At 38.5% G+C, this 21684-nt stretch overlaps 1 protein-coding gene across 11 annotated transcripts in view; it reads right to left on the bottom strand.

Annotated features, from left to right (window-relative positions):
* The window catches only part of RBM6 (RNA binding motif protein 6), a 104982-nt gene that overhangs the window by 65970 nt on the left and 17328 nt on the right, over nucleotides 1–21684 (bottom strand). For 5 of the 11 annotated variants that reach the window (XM_030306814.2, XM_030306815.1, XM_030306813.1 and 2 more), the window contains 4 exons: nucleotides 18193–18301; nucleotides 12819–14097; nucleotides 11303–11392; nucleotides 9759–9828 (listed from right to left, as the gene is read on the bottom strand). In XM_030306814.2, the coding sequence (XP_030162674.1) occupies nucleotides 9759–9828; nucleotides 11303–11392; nucleotides 12819–14097; nucleotides 18193–18236 (1483 nt within the window). In that variant the 5' untranslated portion in view covers nucleotides 18237–18301. Of the gene's footprint in view, nucleotides 1–9758; nucleotides 9829–11302; nucleotides 11393–12818; nucleotides 14098–18192; nucleotides 18302–19408; nucleotides 19490–20179; nucleotides 20269–21684 lie in introns of those variants that run through there. The other 6 variants (XM_030306817.1, XM_030306818.2, XM_030306811.2 and 3 more) reach the window with 6 other exon arrangements.

The raw sequence follows: 21684 nt of genomic DNA, 5'->3' as shown, positions 1-21684 counted from the left end.
GCTCACTGCTGTCAGTGGGGAGCCTGCTGCAGATCCTCTGTTCCCCCTCTCTTTCTGCCCCTCCCCCCACCCACACTCTCTCAAAAATAAATAAACAAATAAATAAATAAAAGCAAGCTTAGAACTTTTGGCCTCACCACTCCCACCCCTCAATTTGCAGGGAGGGGAAAGGAGCTGGAATTTAAGCTAATCACCAGCAGGTCAATGATTTAAACAACAATGCCTGCATAATGGAACCTCCATAAAAACCCCTCAATGGTAAGATCTGGAAAGTTTCCAGGTAAGTGAAAGCATCCACATGCATCTGTGTACAATTGTCTCTACTTTTTGTCTGATCACTTCCTGTAACATCCATGCAGAGTCCTATTTTATTTTACCTCCTCTGAAAATTAGGGAAGGTCGTTAACAATTATTTACTGACCTCTCTGACCAATAATTACCTCCAAACATTCATTTAGGTGTTATTCTTTTTTATATATTTTTTAATGTTTTTATTTATTTTTGAAGGAGAGAGAGAGAGAGACAGAGCATGAGCAGGGGAGGAGCAGAGAGAGGGAGACACAGAATCCGAAGCAGGCTCCAGGCTCCGAGCTGTCAGTACAGAGCCCAACGTGGGGATCAAACTCACGAACCATGAGATCATGACCTGAGCCGAAGTTGAACGCTTAACTGACTGAGCCACCCAGGCACCCCTAGGTGTTACTCTTTTTTAAAGCCTATTGCCTCTAAAAGTCCTATGTTTGCCATCCTCTAACAACTTTAGGATTAAAATAACTGAACATTTTTTCATCAAGTTACCCAGAGTAGTAAACTTCAAACTTAAAGCCAAAAGAACCCATGATGCATGAGAACTCCCAGATTCCTTTGATTGATTATCCCAGATCCCTTAATTGATTTATAAGATTCTGTGGCCTAGTCAGAAGAGGAATACAGAACACTCATCCCATATATTCAGAAACTGAAGTCTCTAAAGTCAAAGATTACAATACTCATGACGGCCAGCATATCCTCTGCACCACAACATGCTATAGGTATTACTTGGATAAATAAATCAATAAACAATAACACTGAACACTGTCCAATATTTTCAAAGGTAGAGCCATATACTAACCAGAATGGCACAGAGGCGCCTGGCTGGCTCATTCAGTAGTGTGTGACTCTTGATTAAAAAGGGGGTGGCTCTCTGCTGGGTGTCTGACTCTTGATTTCAGCTCAGATCAAGCCCTGCATCAGCGTCTGCACAGAGTGTGGAGCCTGCTTAAGATTCTCTCTCTCTCCCTCTGCCCCTCCCCTGCTTGCACTCACTCTTGGTAGGTAACACCAAAGAATGAATCATAAGCTTTTCAAGGTTATAGGGTGTTGCTTTATTTTTAAATGATTAAAAAAAAGAGAGAGATGAAAATATAACAACATTTTCTAAGCACAGCATAATGAACTGAACTGAGACTAGGAACAATTAATTATGAACTCTACAAGTACCAGTCAGTAGGCCATTAACATCTGTGCTGAAACTTGGTAAATATTCTATATACTCATGAAAATGCTTTTAAGAAATCAATCTTTATATGACTTGTCAACTGATTTTTAAGAAGGCTTAGCTTCTAAAATTGAGATGTAATTCATACCATAAAATACAACCTTTTAAAGTATACAATTCAGGGGCTCCCTGGACAGCTTAATTGGTGGAGCATGCAACTCTTGGTCTCGAGGCTGTGGGTTCAAGCCCCGCATTGGCTGTCGAGATTACTTAAAAATAAAATCTTAAAGGGGCACCTGGGTGGCTCAGTCGGTTGAGTATCCGACTTCGGCTCGGGTCATGATCTCACAGTCCGTGGGTTCGAGCCCCACTTTGGGCTCTGTGCTGGCAGCTCGGAGACTGGAGCCTGCTTCAGATTCTGTGTCTCCTCCTCTCTGCCCCTCCCATGCTCATGCTCTGTTTCTGTCTCTCAATAATAAATAAATGTTAAAAAAATTTTTTTAATAAAATCTTTTAAAAAATAGTAAAAACAAAACAAAACAAAACAAAACAAGGGTGCCTGGGTAGCTCAGTCAGTTAAGCGTCTGACTTCAGCTCAGGTCATGATCTCATAGTTCCTGAATTTAAGCCCCACCTCCAGCTCTGCGCTGACAGTGTGGAGTCTGCTTGGGATTCTCTCTCTGCCTCTCCCCCACTGGCACACTCTGCCTGAAAATAAATAAACTTAAAATAAAGTGTACAATTCAGTGGTATGTATATTCAGAAAGTAGTGCCACTATGTAATTCCAAGAAAGCTTACGTGTAAATTAGAAGTGAAAAAATAAGAAACATGGAAGCAGGTAAATACTGCTTTAATTTACATTCTGAGGGTAGAGAATTTAAGCTAGGAAAGGTGAACACAGAAGAGATGTTCTTGTGCAAGGGGAAAGTTAAAGGAAGAAGCCAATGTATTTTTTTTTAATTTTATATGCACAGAGCCTGACACAGGGCTCGAACTCCAGAACCGCAAGATCATGACCTGAGCCAAAGTCGGACGCTCAACAGATTAAGCCACCCAGGTGCCCCACCAATGTATTTTTATACCCTGTAAACAGTTTGTATGGATGGCCTCTATCTTCTGCCTATTGAAGGTAACTGTATAAATGACTTTTCCTACCTGGACTGAAGCTGGGAGTCAACCAGGCTGCTGCACTATTCAGGCTGATTAATGACCCTTTTATTCTTGCTACTCCAGCAGAAGAAACTCTTCCATGAGTTTCTACTAACCAACCAAAGGCACAGGAAGTGCTATCTCTCATATGACAGGTAACCCCCTCAAATGAGGGTAAGGGTCACAAACCACCCACGCTCTCTAACAGAACATTCCATTCAGTCTTTAGGGCAGGAAACTTAAAAAAATGAAGGCAGGGCAACCTGGGTGGCTCAGTCAATTGAGTGTCCAACTCTCGATTTCAGCTCAGGTCATGATCCCAGGGTCAAGGAATTGAGCCCCACGTGTCTCCATGCTGAGCGTGGAGCCTGGTTAAGATTCTCTCTCTGAGGGCACCTGGGTGGCTCAGTTGATTAAGCATCTGTCTTTTGGTTTTGGCTCAAGTCATGATCTCACGGTTCATGAGTTCAAGCCTCACATCGAGCTCTGCACTGACAGCACAGAGTCTGCTTAGGATTCTCTCTCTTCCTCTCTCTCTCTGCCCCTCCCCTGTTCGCGCTGTCTCTCAAAATAAATTTAAAAAACTCAAACAAAAAAAAAGAAATCCTCTCTCTCCTCCTCTCACACATTCTCTCTCCCTCAAATAAAAATAAGGCAAATCCCAGGTAATTCCAAACAAGACTAAAATTAATTCTAGTTGCATTCACCTCTCCCCACACTTACCTGACCCCTCCAGCATCACATGGGATTCTCCTCTAGGTGTGTTGTCTGCACTTGGCCACAGGGTCTATCGACTACCTCCACAAGACTCATCCAGCCCTAAAAGGTGTCCCTTGGCTTCCTAGGCATTCCTGTTTTTAAAGATCTGCCACCTTTGCCTAAGGCTTCTCAGTAAACATCTTCCCCAAATGTGGAACCAAACCTAATTAAGATTCCTGGTTGAAAACAACACCTTCTTCAGTTTCACAAATTGACAAGTAAATGTGATATTTTCCAATTAGCCTATGGTATTTCCTTAAAAACTAAAAATATTTACTTGTCTATTCTATAAATGCCAAAAATAATGTAAAAAAATATTCATTTGCATTTTCCAACTCACTTTTTCTAAATGATGTTAAGCTATTGCGTCTTTAGCTACCCCATTTGAATTACCATAAACTATACATGTTTTGTATCAGTGTCAATTCATTTCATAATGGACTTCTGCCCCTGAAGTGACAGATTGTCTCTGGGTTTTTCTTTTCTTAAAACTTCTATTTTATCAACATGGTCGTAAAAACTCAAACCATTTTAGGGGCGCCTGGGTGGCTCAGTCAGTTAAGTGTCCGACTTCAGTTTAGGTTTAGGTTGTGATCTCACAGATTTTGAAATCGAGCCCTGCATCGGGCTTTATGCTGACAGCTCAGAGCCTGGAGCCTGCTTAGATTCTGTGTCTCCCTCTCTCTCCATCCCAGCCCTGCTTGCGCTCTGTCTCTCTCGTCTCTCAAAAATGAATAAATGTTAAAAAAAAAAAAAAAAAAGAACAAAAACCCTCAAACCATTTCAATTGTGCAAAATGAAAGGATAGGATATGAGCCTGTTACAGAAATTGGACCCATTCATTATATGAATGAACACTGAAAGATTCAAAGCAAGATACTCCTTCTTCCTAACACCACTTCCATCAGCCTTCTATCTTTGCTATACTGATTAATAAAACAGTACTACAATAATTCTATAGGGGTGCCTGGCTGGCTCAGTCAGAAGAGCGTGTGACTCTTGGTCTCAGGGTCATGAATTCGAGCCCCACATTGGGTGTAGAGATTACATAAATAAATAAATAACAATTTTTAAATAATAATTCTGTAACACTTCAGTGAATTGAAGAATTCACTTCTATGAAGAAATGAAGAATTACTTTCTATGTCTCAAACATAGAAACATTGGGAAACATAATCCAAAAACTATGTCATCTGTTGCTTAAATAATACAAATTCCTTTGGAAAAAGTATCACAGCAAGTTTGTATACAATATAGTATGTAGTAAGTCCATCTAAAAACCAAGAGCAATTCTCTCTATATTCATAGGTCACAGAAACACTTTGAGAATGAGAACATCTACAACCATTCCAAGATCTCTGGAGGAGATATGCTACATAAACAGAAAGTACAACGAAGGTCATAAAACAGCATCAACCCTACTCTAGGCTCCCACCCCAGCTCAGTACAGCAGAACTGGCATGAGGCAGACAAGGCAAGTGTTTGCCATAGGCTCCAAAAGCACAAAAGCATTAGTCTTTTTGACTTAAAGAAAGTGTACCTGCTTACTAAGTCTCTTTTAAATAGTGCCAAAAAGTTCTAGAATAAAGAATATAAACATAGTCAATCTAATGCAGTGGTTCTCACAATTCAGGGCACATCAAAATCAAGTGGAATACCTGTTAAAGCAGAGATAGCTGGGCCTCACCCCCAGTTTATCATCTGGCAGGTCTAAAGTGAGGCCTGAGAATTTGTATTTCAACAAGGTCTGAAGTACTGCTGACACTGCTAGTCCAGCACCCACTCGGAGAACCACTGCTCTATTGTTCACAGAAGCTGTTCGCTGTAGTCTTTATCTTGCAAGATTTCTAATCATTTAACAATAAAATATATCAGTTTCATGTCGGTTTTTAAAATTTTTTAACGTTTTATTTTTGAGAGAGACAGAATATTGAGCGAGGGAGGGGTAGAGACAGAGGAAGACACAGAATCCAAAGCAGGCTCCAGGATCTGAGCTGTCAGCACAGAGCCTGACAGGGGGCTCAAAATCTGGAACTGTGAGATCATGACCTGAGCCGAAGTAGGATGCTTAATTGACTAAGCCACCCAAGGCACTCCAGTTGCATATCAGTTTTTCAACTTTTTACTGAAAATAATTTCCAAGTTACAAAAAAGTTGCAAGAATAATAGCACAAACACATGTATACACCTGTTACCCAAACTCAGCTACTGACATATCCTGTTGTGTCTATTTAATCATTATTCTCTTCCTCCCTTTTCCATATGCATCAAATATTTTTCCCTAAACCACATGAGAGAAAAAAGTATACACCATGGTCCTTCACTCCTAAAAACTTCAGCAAGTTATTTCTTAATAAGGATATTCTCTTATTACTCTTATTTAAATTCTCTTAGATACAGTAGTTAACCAATTTCGGTGAATTTAACATTGATACACTACCACAACCTCTATACAGAACAGTTCCATTGTGCCCTAAAATTGCCACGTTTCTACTTTCCAAATCCTCCCCCAACACCCTGGCAACCACGATTTTCTATTCCTATCATTTTGCTTTTTCCAGAATGTCACAGAAATAGAATCATATTGTATACAGTCTTTTTAAAAATTAGATCAAATACATATAACATAATATTTACCATTTAACCATTTTAAAGTATGCGATTCAGTGGTATTAAGTACATTCACGTTATATAACCATCCCCACATCTATTTCCAGAACATTTCTATCACCCCAAAAGGAAACCTTATACCCATTAAGCAGTCATTCTCCATTTCCCCTCCTCCAGCCCTTGGTAACAACTAAATTACCCACTCTGCTTTCTTTTTCTACAGATATGTCTATTTTGGATATTTTATATAAATGGGATCATATCAGGGGTGCCTGGGTGGCTCAGTCGGTTAGGCCTCCGGCTCTTGATTTAGACTCAGGCCATGATCTCACAGTTTGTGGGACTGAGCTCCACATCATGTTCTGCACTGACAGTGCCAAGCTTGCTTGGCATTCTCTCTCTCCCTCTCTCTGGCCCTTCCCCGCTCCTGTGCGCTCTCTCTCAAAATAAATAAACACTTTAAAAAACGGGATCATGTGAGAGTATGTGCTCTTTTGTGCCCAGCTTCTTTCACTCAGCACAATATTTTCAAGATTCACCCAAGTTATAGCATGTATCAGTATTTCATTCCTTTTTATGCAGCATGTAGCCTTTTGAATCTGATTTCTTTTACTTAGTATAATACCTGAAATTCATCCATTTTTAATGTTGAATAGTATTCCATTGTATGTACATACCAAAGTTTATTCATCCAGTCACCAAAACACATGTCACTCCTGATACTTTTTCCAGGAGTGTAATGTTACTCAAGGTAATTTACAACTAATGGGGTTATAACATATTTACAAATGGCAAAAAACCTCAGATATACACAAAATTATGTAGGTTCACAATTCTTATCTGCAATTCTAAAAGCCCAAAATCTCTTAAATATCAAGGTTTTTGGTAAATTTTCAGGTCATGTGAAGTCATTTGGAAACAAATCCTGACCAGAACTATACTGAGTCCTTTACTGTCTTTAGTCAGTCCCCTTAGTGAGAATATTCATATATTTTGAAGTATTACTATGTTTGATATACATCCCACTGGGGGATAGAATTCATATATGATCTACGTACCACATTATCTTTCTATATTCAGAAAAAGTTATAATTTTGACTTTTGATCCCACAGATTTTGGATAAAACTTGTAGCCCTGTACTTACACAGCTCTAAATGAAACAAAAATTAAATTGATAATTACTAAAGTCAGTGAGCAGGCATTAATCTTTTTTCTGTTACAGACTGCCCCCCCCACCCAATTACACCAGTGAAAAGGACCAACTCTACCCTACAGTCCCCTTATGAGCAATGTCCATCCCACAAGATCATTGCAGGTTATCACACAACCTAAAAAAACTAACTGCCATTCACAAAAGTCACCTTTTCTGCTAAAATACACATACAGTCTTTTAACAAGCAACTGTTAAAGTTCTTAAAACATCTGATTGCTCCAAGGCATATTCTTCAGCAGATATAAGACAGCATTGCTATGGAACCTAAATGACCCTTTACTGTTGATCACCTGAGAGGAGGTCATAGCTGCTCTCTATATACTTCACAGATATTCACTCATTCCATGCATACTGAGAACACATCAGTGCCAGACACAGTGGGCAAGTGTAACAGGAGGGAACAAGACAGACAAGGCTCCTGCTGTCATGGAACTTTCTAGTGGGAGGAATAAGACACACAAAACCACTGGAAAATAAAAGTGATAGATCCTATGACAACAAACCAGGATATGATGAAAATAACTAAGGAGTGATTTTGGAGTAGATAGTGAGGGAAGCCCCTGAGAGGTGAAACTGAAGCCATGAACTAAATCCCAGAAGACAAGTGAGGATCAGAGGGGAGAACAGTGCAAGGGCCCTGACAGAGAAAGAAGTCTGTATTTGGTCAAGCCTAGAGAAAGGCTCAGTGTGGCTACAGCATAATAAGAAAGGTGGAGAGCAGTACGGGATGAGGTCAAACAGCTAAGGGCCAGCTCATGCAGGATTCTGTAAGTCAGAACAAGGAGTTGCAAATTTCTTGCAAGTGAGATGGAAAACCTTTAGACGATTTCTGGCATGGTAATAACATGATCTGACAGGTATTTTCAAAATTTCATTCTACTTGCCATGAAGAAATGGATAACATGGGACTAATAATCCAATTACCTCATTTAAAAAAAAAAAGAACCATGTATCTACTTTTAATACATCATTACTTCATATAATAAAATGCCAAGAAGAGAGTGTATTTCCTGAAAGGTGATTTTTTTTAACCACTGTCTTAAATTATTTTACATGAGTATTAATTAATGTCTTACATCTGCCAATTATTACTCTAACAGCTACTACAGTAAGCAAATTTAAGAACTTCTATGGACCTTATACATTAATATAAGCATTACTCTGCTAATAAATCTGACAATATATAAATTCAGTCAGTACTAAAGAAATGAAGAGTTTAAATTGCTATTTAAACATCAAGACACCTCCTTTCCAAATATACCAATGCTTAACGAAAACACAATTAAGGAAACAAGACCAAAGCTGAGGTTACTGCTGTCAGTTGAAAAATAACTGCAGCCTATAAATTCTTTTAGTTCCTAAAGATAATAGTGAATGAATAAAGTGTGTATGAGACATGCGCACGCGCGCACACAAAGACGTAAATGTGTGAATGTGTAAGAACATAACTACTCTTCTGTCTCCACAAATTCAGAATTGATGCTTTTAAAACAAAAAAATAATTAGCTTTCTAAAAAATAATGTTTCTAAGTTTATTCTCAATTTACAGACCAACTATTTCTAGACATGACACAAATATCAAATTATTTCAAGCACAAAAATTTATTTTTGTGGATAGTTTCCCTCTGCGGAACCAAACTGAAAAAGCAGCTACCTAGTTAACATGAAAAATTTATTGCATGTAAATTGTTTAGAAGTAAACTATATCCTCAAAACACAGCATACTCTTTCTTGAAGAGTTCTTAAATTTGGATTACTAAAATTCTGTAAATAGATTAATGGTCTACTTTCTTCAATTGAAAATTCTGCAAAAGACATCACTTAAAGATTACTTTCATATTTAAATCATTTCATATTATGTAACCTAAAAATATCAGTCGATACCTTGAATGCCTAACATTTCACTTCCACTTTTTCTGTAATGTATTAAGATTTGAAGGAACTGACCAAACTTGGCACTCTAAGACACTAGGGAGGATATTATGAAAAGTTTAATCTGCAGTTCAGACCACAGAGCAGAGGTCAAAGAGAAAGCTCTTCTGGATCTATCCATGAATTTCAACAAAACAGCTGTTGCAGGACTTCATTCTCAGAGCAAGACTGAAAATTCAAGAAACCACTAATTTGTACAATTTCTCTGGAAAGTTGTAAATGTCACGCTGAAGCAATGAAATATAAATTTTTAAATACCGTAAGTTTATTAAATCCTATGGGCTCATACATAAAAACACCACCACCATGAAGAACATAAATAGCAAGTTTAATGATTATATAAAATATATTCAGGGGTAAATGCTACAACACTCACTTTAGATCTCATAGGCACCCAGAAGAACTGGAACAATGCATCCTCATCGCCCATGTGTGGACAAACAGCCACAAAGAACCACAGCTAAGACTAAAAGCTGGTTGTTATTTGAAGACATCAACAGGAGGCTTCTGGAAATCTTAACTGTGGTTTCTTAAAAAAATTTTGAGTAGCACATGATGCAGAGATCTGACAAATACCCTTCCTAACCCAAGGCCACATGCATGTCCAGAAACTCACCTGTGTTATACTCCTTCAACTGCAAGTCCTTTACAGGCGTGCCATCAGGAGTCCGAAAGGCATTAAGAATCTGCAAGAATACGGTGTTTACACTAATGACACAAATCATTATCTAACACTGAATATTTAACTTTCCCTTTTTGTTTTTACTCTATATAATTTAAAGCAATCATTACTTTATAAAGGCAAAATTAACCCATGCATACTCTAGGCACTCAAAACTGTTAATGAGTAGAACATAATTATTAAAAAATTCCTGGGGCGCCTGGGGGCTCAGTTGGTTGGGCGGCCGACTTCCGCTCAGGTCACGATCTCGCGGTCTGTGAGTTCGAGCCCCGCGGTTGGGCTCTGGGCTGATGGCTCAGAGCCTGGAGCCTGCTTCCGATTCTGTGTTCTCCCTCTCTCTCTGCCCCTCCCCCATTCATGCTCTGTCTCTCTGTCTCAAAATAAATAAACGTTTAAAAAAAAAATTAAAAAAAATATTCCTAAGTATGTAAAAAAGGCAGAAAGAGCATAAACTGTCAAGAACTTGAGCTTTGAAATCAGACTGCTACATTTTCAAGCCTCTCCTGCTCTCTTGCTGTGTAACTTTTCAGTGCCAAGTTTCTCATCTGTTAAAGAGAAGATGATGCCCTGGGCTGAAGTCAGTAGAGGGCCATGGCACTTAACTCCCTCACACCTAGTCAGTTCTTTTCCTCATCTTCAAATGGATTGTTCTCTCCCAGCAGTCAGGCTTGGCTCAAATGTCATTTTCTTAGTGATGCCTTCCCCAAATACCCGATCGAAAACAGCCCCTACCCCAGTTACGCTCTACACCTTTATTTATCTTCAGAGCATTTATCACTACCTGAAATTATGGGGTTTTGTTTACTTTTTTATTATCCATGGAGGCAGTGACTTTACAATATCCACTGCTATATTATTCAGTGCCCAGCATATGCTTAATATTTGGAGGGAATGAATAAAGAGTACCTATTCATAAGGTACTGTGATAATTAAAGAACTAATGCGTGTAGACGTCACGTGATGCCTGGCACAGAGTAAGCAGTTTGCTCTTCTTATTGTAATATTCTGACCAGATTTCCCTGTAAATTCAGCTATAATTTAGTCAGCCAGTCCTTTAACAATGACGAGTTAGGCAGCTGCCGGTTCTTACTGTTGTAAATAAACTGCCTCTTTATGTATGCAATCCAATCCTCCCTCTTAGATTATGCCCTAAAGGATGATTATCAGGTCCGAGGACAGCAATTATTTGTCAAAATTTTTTGTTTGTTTGTTTGTTTTTAACAAACCCCACCTCAGTGAGTGAATGTATAACTGCTGAAACCTAAATAAGTTCTATGGATTGTACCAAAGCCAATTTCCTGGTTTAGCTATTGTCCTGTAGTAATACAAGACGTTAACCCTGCAGGAAGGACACCCAAAACTTCCCATGTACATTTCTTTGCACCTCCTGTGAATCTATTAACTTTTCAAAATACAAAGTCAAAAAACATTTTTTTAATTGACAGAAAAAAAAAAGGAAAAAGAAGAAAGAGGCTTACCTCTTCTTTTGTGGCATTTTCAGGCACCCCGCTTAATCGAATAAGCTTGCTTGGTTTCTCCTCACTTGGGCCAGTCCTATAATCTTGATCCTTGAATCCACAATAAAAGATTATTTCAGAATGAGTATATGTTAGTATGCAAATGAAGTGAAGGTAAATACATGTCTTAGGAGCAAAATCAAAATGACTTGCATCATATAAGTATGAAAAACTGTAATTTTCTCTATTTTTTTTGAGTTCCAAAATTTAATTTCAAATCATTAGTATATAAGTGTGCTAAAACCAAGGCTCACTGAAGAGTCTTGAAATATAAAGCAGAGCATTAAGAGAAACAACACTGAACAGGACTTATAATTAAGGAAAAAAAATATACTCTCAAAAATATAATTTTCTTTTCCTGAATGAGAAAATAGAAAAAATTCTTAAACCAGATGCCATTTGTCAAAGATGTCAACTATAAACAAATTTCAGAACAAGACCAAAAGGTGTCATCTGACCATACAACTTAACAGTACAATTCAGAGAAATACGCGTTTTCCATATTCACAAAAGCCTTAACTCCAATGTCTTCTACTCTTGAAAATATCGTGAACGATAAATTATATAGTCAATCAGCTCTAACATTCTCAAAATCCATTTGGTTAGCATGTCTTAGGATTACTGTCCAAAATAACAGTAACCTGAGTACAGATGAGTAAAGTCTATTTCAAAGATAATATTTGCATTAACCAACTGCAAACATAACTCTCTTCTCTTAGATTATATACGTTAAATTATATATTATATATATTGAAATTCAACAATTAAGTTAATTAAGTTAATTGTAAGAATATACCTGCAATATTACCATCACTTCCTTACGACTAGGAAGACTCCTAGGTATTCTGTATTTCCTAAATGAGTTTAAACAAAAAAATGGACCCTACGGTGCCTAGGTGGCTCAGTCGGTTGACTGTCCGACTCTTGGTTCTGGCTCAAGTCATGACCTCCAGGTTTGTGGCTTCAAGCCCTAGGTAGGGTTCTGAGCTGATGGCACGGAGCCTGCTTGGGATTCTCTCTCTCTATCCCTCTCTATGCCCCTCCTCTGCTTGCTTGCACAAATGAGCTCTCTCTTTCAAAATAAATAAATAAACTTAAAAAAAAAAAAAAAAAAAGAAAATGTTCCCTAAATAGCCACAAGGCCTGACTAGCAAGAATTTAGAGAACCAACTCCCAAAGACATACTTTCTAACTAAATTATCCCAATGCATTTCAATCAGCACCATAAAGCAAAATAAGAGATACATGAGCTGCTCTAGAGATGTACATTCCATTCTTGAATATACATTTTGGGTTTATTTTTTTTAAGGATTTTATTTTTAAATAATCTCTACATCCAACCTGGGGCTCTAATTTACAACCCTGAGATCAAGATTCACATGCTCTACTGACTGAGCAAGCCAGGAGCCCCCCAGGACCAAGGATCCTGGACTCTACACTTCATCCAGCAGAAAAGCTATCTACTCCATTAACATACCTGAAGGTCCCGTTGGGCATCTCGGGAAGTTTTGCCCTCTGGAAAAGACTTGCTCTGGCCATAGCCAAATATTTGGCTTCCTGGCAGCCTGTGATCCACATCACGGTACTCCATGCTTCTGTAATCAGTGTCTTCCCGGCCAAGAAAGTCCAGACCACCTTCTTCTTTAAACACACCAGCATCTGAACTCTGTTGCTCACCTCCAGAAAGCTGTGACTTGTCTTGGTCTTGAAGTGGACTTTCGCTGTTCTGAAAGTCCGATGAAGACTCATGTTCAAAGGCTACATCTTGTTTTTCTCCTTCTCTTGTTTCTGAATGTTCAAATTCTCCTTTCTGAATGCCAAAAGCAGGCCTTTCTGTTGTATGGTCATGTGTGGATTCTTCTCTCTTGTTCACGTTCATACCAGAATGTTCTCTATCTTGTGTACAGGGTTGTATGTAATCCAAAATATTTGGATCCACAGAGGGCATCTCCCTATCTTTAAACTCCATACAAGGTCCCACCTCTCTGCTCCTAAAATCCTGATCAGTCCTGGACCGGTGTCTACCTCTGAAATCTGAATGTGGCGTATCCCTGTCCCTAAAGTCTAGATCACTAGTACCTGAACCTCGGCCTCTAAAGTCCACCTGTGTTCCGTCTTTGTCCCTGAAGTCCAAATCAGATACATCTCTATTCCTAAAATCAGAACGGGACTGATCTCTGGCCCTGAAATCCAAATCCGACAAATCTCTTCCCCTAAAATCTGCATGGGATCCATCCCGGCCTCTAAAATCTAAATCATAAGTGCCCCGGCCCCTGAAGTCAGATGAAGGAGCATCCCTACCTCTGAAGTCAACAGTGTGAGCATCCCTGTCTCTGTAGTTCATGTGAGATGTCTCCCTACCTCTATAATCCATAGAAGTACCATCTCCACCCCTATAGTCCATAGGTGGTCCTTCTCTATCCCGAAAATCCCCAGAATGTACGTCCCTACCCCTGAAGTCCAACTGTGATGAATCTCTGTTCTGGAAATCAGAAGATGAAAAATCTCCCCCCCTGAAATCATGTCCAGGTCCCTCCCCTCCTCGATAGTCACCATGCGGTCCGTCTCTAGCGCCATAGCTGAAAGAATGCTCCTCTACATTTGCAAAGGGAGGCCCCGAATGCCCCTGGAAATCAAAGGGAAGTGAATCTCTGCCAGGAAAGTTGCCAGAGTGTCTCTCTTGAGCATGACTCTTAAGGGGAGGAGGAGGATAATCCCTGTTCCACCCGGGAGCAAACCTTTCTTCTTGGCTCCCACTGTAGAAACAAAGACAGTGTTATTCATATTGTCCAGAGAGTTTGAAATCTACACACCAGCATATTCTTCTCTAATCACAGCACATTCTTCTGCAAACATTTTTTTTTTTTTGGCAGAGTTCTGTAACAAGGTCCTAGATCTGCAGAAAACAGCAATGTTTTGCTATTTTAAGACGAAGTGGCGGAGTAAACTTTTATGCTCCCATTTCAGAACACGAGGAAAGTCAACACAAGGTTTTCAACATGACTGCTGCAGAAAAAGCTTTCACCCAGTCCTGCAACAGGGAAAATCCGCAACACCAGATAAGCTAGCAATGGTGACACACTACAAAAATTTCCATTTCCTACAGCCAGGGAACTTAGAATTCCAAGATCAACATGATGATTCCTATACATCAAATAAATCAATGCACCATAAATGTATGACAGTAAATTTTAGGCAGTGTCTTTCTCATTTCAGCATACAGGGATAACATTCCAAAATATTTGATTACAGCTACAGCATGGACACTACCTAGATCAGAATGAATGTAGGTCCAAAATGAAAGAACACTGGCTGTATATCACCAGCAGGAGAACACAAGTGTATACCAGCTGAGCATCAGCCCTGGCTGTATCTAAAATCCAGTTCTATAGTGGCTCCACCTAGAAGCGCTCTCACCTGGGTCCTAATGTTAATATTATCCAAGAGTATCACAAAAGGCAGCATGAAATCATGCCACGAAGCGTTCATACATCAACCTAGCCAAGCAACAGCATCCAGAAGCTTAATGCTGAAAGGGACTTAGAGCATTAGGCCTTCAAGTATTATCTCCAAGTCCCAAAAGCTGATATTCCAGAATCTAATGCCTCATGCTATTTTTTAATAGTAATAAAATATATTTAAAAAATAAGCAAAGTAAATATTAAATTCACATTCTCAGTTTACAAAACTCAAGAGATAAATGAGAACTGCTCTAGTCTTTCATTCTACCCAAATCTTCCCTAACCATCAGACCATTTTACATGCTTTGGCTTTGGTAAAAGGGAATTTAAATCTGCAATTAGATACCTAGATCCTAAGCTTGAGGGGAAGGAGAGAGCATGAAAAAGGAAAACATGAAATGATCTGAAGGGTTATCTGCTATTTTGCAGTAAAACAAAAGTATTATATTAGGAAATCAAGTCCAAATCAGTTATCTTCTTCCAGAATATATAGGTTCTATTATATGACCCTTCTGAGCACAGACTACACCACCAGAGAAAGACTTGAAGGACACTCAGTTCAGGAGAAACAGTTACAAGGCCAAATCCTTTCTTAAAATAATAGGACTTCAACAACAGTAACCTGAACATTAGAATGATGTATATTTAATGGATTTCCAGAACATGATGATTTCTATTAGCTCCCATTAACATTAATTATGTCTATGTGGTTCATCATAAGAGGAGCAAGTTTAAATGTTCTTCATAATACAGTATTGCACTAAAACTGATGCATTACCACTAACTCTAGTGTTTTATTTAAAATCATCAAATCCCAATAATTACCTTACAGTAAGCCTCAGTAGACACTTATGGGTGCTGAGGCATCTAAATCTACATGTTTTCTGACCAGAATGCATCTAACACTGTCTTTGAATACTGCCCTAAGATTATCTTACTCTCTTAAGTTGGGAAGATCAAATTCATCTAGAGTAACCTACCCCTACCGTACTTTAGGGTTCTTAGAACTGTATTTTATGCAAGATATAGTTCTATTAACGTAAAATAGCAGCGACTACAAAAGCCATTTTCAACCAAATAAGATAAAACGTAAGAAGTTAAAATGAAAGAATCATTTTCCTACAAGATTATCTTTTTTAAAATCCAGAGCATAAGTCTTCCAAAAACTTATGCTGTATAAACTATGTCTCCCTTTTAGTCAAAGATCTTAAAAATAGCATGTAATAACTTATTTAAAATGAAGGTGGGGAAATATGACAATACATTTCATATTTTAAAAAAAAGTAACTAGTAAAACTGATTTCTGGTTACAGAAGGAAAAAAAATGAAGGTGGGGAAATAGAATTTTAAATAATAAATTGGTGAAAAGAAAAATGTTCTGAAAACTTTTTTTTTTTTTTTAAGTTGTGCAATAGAGCTAAGGTTACCCAACATTTCTTGAGGCTTATCTAAACAATCTAAATTAGGTTAATTTGTATAAGAAACAGCCTTATTTACAAAACAGTCATCCATAAATATGGGTAGAAAAGGATAAATTACAATCTAAATATTTAAAAATGTTAAAGTAAGTATAAGCCCACTGATCTAGATTAGGGATTGGTGAAGTTTCCACAAAGAGCCAGACAGTATTGATATTAGGCTTTGCAGTCTTGATCACAACTATTCAACTTTACCATTGTGGCATGGAAGCAATCATAGACAATTCAGAAACAAATGGCTGTGTTCCAATAAAACAAAAGTGAGCTGCAGGCTATAATTTACTGACCACTGACACACACCTTAAATTTTAAAAGGAAAAACATACCCAGCATCACCACCATTGCTTTAATTTAAAGACCGCTGAGCAGAAAGACCCCTATCATTTAGTATGTATGAAACACTAGCTTTACTAAATATCATATGGATTTAAGAAACCCAGTTCTCAACCTAAATTTTTCATTGGAATCCCAAGCTTCAGAATAGTGAGAACACTTTTTGAATTTGCATGATACATTTTGCAGATTGCCAATCCAAAAGAAAATTTACTAGTAACAGAAGTTTCAAGGGAACATCAATATTTTTTAATGTGTAATTTTAAAGGTTGGATTTCTTTGCCATACACAAAGTAAAACCATAAAAATCACATTCCTTTGGCACCTTATCGTCAGCACAATGCAAAGGTTTTAAAAATACAATCATCAGTATTTATTATATTGGCTATAAAAAAACTAACTCCCTGCAAATCTAAAATATAATCTACTACTAACTGAATGGTACTACTTTCTCAACTTCTCTTTGTACCCAGTAATCCCTAAAATTGAAATGTACCTCAGAAAATTGCATTAAGTAATTTTTTTTTCCTGGTAACTATTTTGGTAACTGAAACACAATGTGCTGTGGGCAAAACATAGCTCTGGATTCTAGACATAAATTAGTGAAATTAATAAAATGTTTATGTACATATATAAACGTTTACATACGTTTTTGCTAGCTTTCCTTTTTAGCCACATTATGTATTACTTTATTAAAAGAAACAGAAAAATAATGATCAGGGGATAATTTTTTAATATTTAAAAAAAGTGCTAAGGGGCACGTGGGTGGCTCATCCAATTAAGCGTCTGACTTCAACTCAAGTCACAATCTCACAATTCATGGGTTCAAGCCCCAAGTTGGGCTCTGTGCTGACAGCTCAGAACCTGGAGCCTGCTTTGGATTCTGTGTCTCCCTCTGTCTCTGCCTCTCCCCTGCCTATACTCACTCTTTCTCTCAAAAATAAATAAACATTAAAAAAAAAAAAAAAAAAAGGCACTAAAACACAAAACACTTGGTAAGCTTGGTATTCAACCTCAGTCACTTCGGAAAGGACCAGAAATTTTTTTTAAGTTTGTTTGTTTGTTTATTTATTTATTTATTTATTCAGAGAGAAAGAGAGAGACAGAGAGAGACAGCATGAGTGGAGGAGGGACAGAGAGAGAATCCTAGGTAGGCTCTGTTCTGTCAGCAAGGGGGCATGAACTCACAGCCCTGAGATCATGACCTGAGCTGCTCTGGTTTTTTAAAAATAACAGAAACTATTTAAAAAATTTCTAGGGGTTCCTGGGTGGCTGAGTCAGTTAAATGTCTGACTCTTGGTTTCAGCTCAGGTCATGATCTCATGGTTGTGAGACGAAGCCCCGAGTCAGGCTCTGCACTGGGCATGAATGAAGCCTGACTGAGATCTCTCTCTTCTGCTCGCTCGTGTGTGTGTGTGTGTGTGTGTGTGTGTGTGCGCGTGCGCGCGCGCACGTGCTCTCTCTAAATAAATATACAAACAAACAAGAGCTGTTTTTGTACAAAGAAAATATTCCCCTTTATGGCAGACCAAAAAATGTCATCACTACAAAATTTCAATGTTCAAATTTCAAGACTTACCGAAAAGGTCCTGTTCTGTTAGCAGATCGAGAATCCCCCCACATCTCTATGTCAAGAGGGCCCAGTAAATAGATCCTTTTGCTACCAAACTGTGTGGTTATAGTAGTACCTGTATATAACAAACCACAAAAAACAAACACATTAGAACATGAAGTAAAGGCTAAACTAATTTCTGCCACCCTGGCTTATCAGGAACAACAGCAGGGATATTTTTAGAAGTCACTTGTAAACATTTACTCATTACTTTATAACAAGAGAAATACATTAAAAATATTTTTTTAGAGCAAGAGAGAGAACGCACAAGAGTAGGGAAGAGAAAGAAGCAAAGAGAGAGAGAGAGAGAGAGAAGAAGGAAGCAGAGAGAGGAAGAGAGAGATGAGACTCAAGCAGCTCCACACTCAGCAGCCCAATGCAGGGCTCAATCTCATGACCCTGGAATCATGACCTGAGCCAAAATCAAGAGGCAGACACTCAACCAGACTAAACCACTAAATGCCCCGAGAAATTCACTTTTAAACATGTGTACCCTGGGGCATCACAAATTTCTCAATGTACTAAGAATGCTTTACACTTACTAAATACTTACTAATTTTTCCAGCATCCATTCACCTTCCTTTTTGGAAACAGCATCTCAACATTGACACCATTCTCAGTCTGTGGTTGAGCCCACATAATCCAGCCTGGCCAATTAGAACAGTCTACCGCCCTCATCACAGCGATTGCTCAAAAAATGGCCATGTACTGGGGGTCCGGGTGGATCAGTCAGTTAAGCATCAGATTCTTGATTTTGGCTCAGGTCATGATCTCACAGTTGTGAGATCAGCCCCAAGTCAGGGTTCCACACTAGGCATGGAGCCTGCTCCCTCTCCCTATGCTCCTCCCCTGCTCCTGCTCCCGGTTTCAAGCTAGCTTGCAAGCTTGCTCTCTCTCAAAAAAAAAAAAGGGGGCGGGGGCATGTACTAAGATGTACCACTATGGTATAAACATTATTTTGAATTAAAAGAAATCAAAACCTAGCAGGAAAAACTTTTTATCTCCTTCTTAACTGCCTGATTGTACAGGAAGAGAGCAATTAAGAGAGATTCCTCTTTACCAAAAAACTTATCTGCATAATAAGGCAAACTTTGTTTCTCTTCTCACCTTTCTGCTAATGGTCTTCCTCCCCTTTGTACCTTAAGACCACTACCCTTCTCCTTATTCAGTATGTCTTACAAACCTCTTGTTGCCATACTGCTTTGAGAATTTCATGTCTGTATGGATTCCTCATATGTATGACACTAAATTTAATTTTCTCCTGTTAAAAAATAAAAAAAATTAAAATTAAAATGGGCATGTAACCCAAGGCAAGCTTAGAAGCCATCTCCAGGATTTTTGCTGCAGCTACTAAAAAAGATTAAGGGACACCTGGGTGGCTGATTCAGTTAAGGCTCCAACTCTTGATCTCTGCTCAGGTCACTGACCTCGCAGTTCCTGAGTTCAAGCCCCACATTGGACTCTGTGCCAACAGCACAGAGCCTGCTAGGAATTCTCTCTCCCTCTCTCTGCCCCGCACACATGTGTGTATGCTCTCTCTCTCTCAAATAAACGTCAAATAAATAAATACATACATACATACATACATACATACATACGATGCAAACTTTCATTACATTGGATTTAGCAATGGCTTTTTAAAATGACACCAAAAGCACAAGGAAAAAATTAAAAATAAAGTGGACTTCATCAAAATCCAAACTTTTACACAAAGTACACTACCAAGAGTGAAAAAACAATCCACATTTCAACAAAATGGCAGATGAGGAAGTTCCAAACCCTCATTCTTCCACAGAAACATCAAAAAACAGCAGCAAATGGCTGAACCAGCTGTGATGGAGCTTGGAAAACAGCCAAAGGTGTACAACAACCAAGAGACTGTTCAATCAAGAAAAATCTCTTCAAAATAATAGGCAACTTTTGTGGTGTTTTTACTCATCCCTATCCCACTCACCCTTGCATGGCAGTGGTTCTGGTCTTGAAAAAGTGGCAGCCCAGGGACACCTGGGAGACTCAGTCGGTTGAGCATCCGACTCTTGATTTCACCTCAGGTCATGATCTCAGCATTTTTGAGCTCCATGTCGGGCTCTGGGCTGAAAACTCAGAGCCTGCTTGGGATTCTCTCTTCCTCTCTCTCTGCCCCTCCCCCGTGCACGCTCCCTCACTCGGACCCTCTCCCCCCCCCCCTCCCTCCCTCCCTCCCTCCCTCTCTCTCAAAATAAATAAATAAACATTAACAAAGAAGAAGAAGAAGAAAAAGTGGCAGCCCAGTTCCCTCCCTCAAATCAGAGGGAAACCTGATTTGCAAATTACTGAGTATATCTGTTCTAATCTATTTGGGAGATACCTGATATTAGCAAGCACTGCTAATAAAAGCTGCAAAGCCTACTCAAAGATAATGAGGAAGTTGGGGTGAAAACACTTTGAGAAATTACAACATTTCAAAGCAACAGGTATATGGGAAAATTTAGAAAACTACACACACACCCAGGCAACACACATGATGAGACAAGACCTGAAAAGACCTTTAACCTTTCACCTCAGATTGATCCCAATGCCCAGAGGAAGGCTACTAAATGTTGAAGGAGTGCCCCAGCACAGAGCCACTCTGCAAAAACACAGGTGGTTATACATTTTTCTGCTTTTCTCTTTTTTTGTTTTTGTTAGTGTGTTTTTTGTTTTTCATTTGTTTGAGCTTCTGGCATACACAGAAATCTTGGTCTAAATATTAGATGAACATGAGCTAAAGGAACACAGACATCAGTGATCACATACTGAGGACAAGGAATAGTCTTGGCAAAATAGTTTAGAAAAAGCCTCAAAACAGACTACCACAGCCTTCAACAATCAAAAAAAAAAAAAAAAAAAATCCGTAAACCCCAACAAAAGGGGAGAATGTGATTTTCAGAGTTATCAAATTATGATGCCCAATTTTCAATAACAAGGAAAAAAATCACAAGACAAAGAAATAAGAAAATATGGCCCATTCAAAGAAACGAAATAAATCAACAGAAACTATCTCTTAATAAACCTAGACATCAGATTTACTAGACAAAGACTTTATGACAACTATGTTAATTATGCTTAAAGAACTAAAGGAAACCAGGAAAACCATGTATAAACAAAATGAGAATATTTATGAAGAGACAGAAATTTATACAGTGGAATAAAAAAATAAATTAAAAACGCTGGAGCTGTAATTACAACAAATGCAATGAAAGGTTCACTAGAAGGGTTCAAGAGATTTGAGCAGGCAGAAAAATTAGCGAATTTGAAGACCAGCCGGTTGAAATTATAAAGTCTGAAGAACAGAAAGAAAAAATAATGAACAAAGGTGAACAAAACCCAGGGGGCCTGGAAATACCATCAAATGGACAATGATCATGGGAGTCTCAGGAGAAGAGAGAGAGAAAGGGCAGAAAGATTATTTGAAGAATGGTCAAAAAACAAAAAAACAAA

Source organism: Lynx canadensis, chromosome A2, assembly GCF_007474595.2.
Source record: "Lynx canadensis isolate LIC74 chromosome A2, mLynCan4.pri.v2, whole genome shotgun sequence".
Classification (NCBI taxonomy): domain Eukaryota; kingdom Metazoa; phylum Chordata; class Mammalia; order Carnivora; family Felidae; genus Lynx; species Lynx canadensis.
This window is presented reverse-complemented; position numbering and strand designations above follow the sequence as displayed.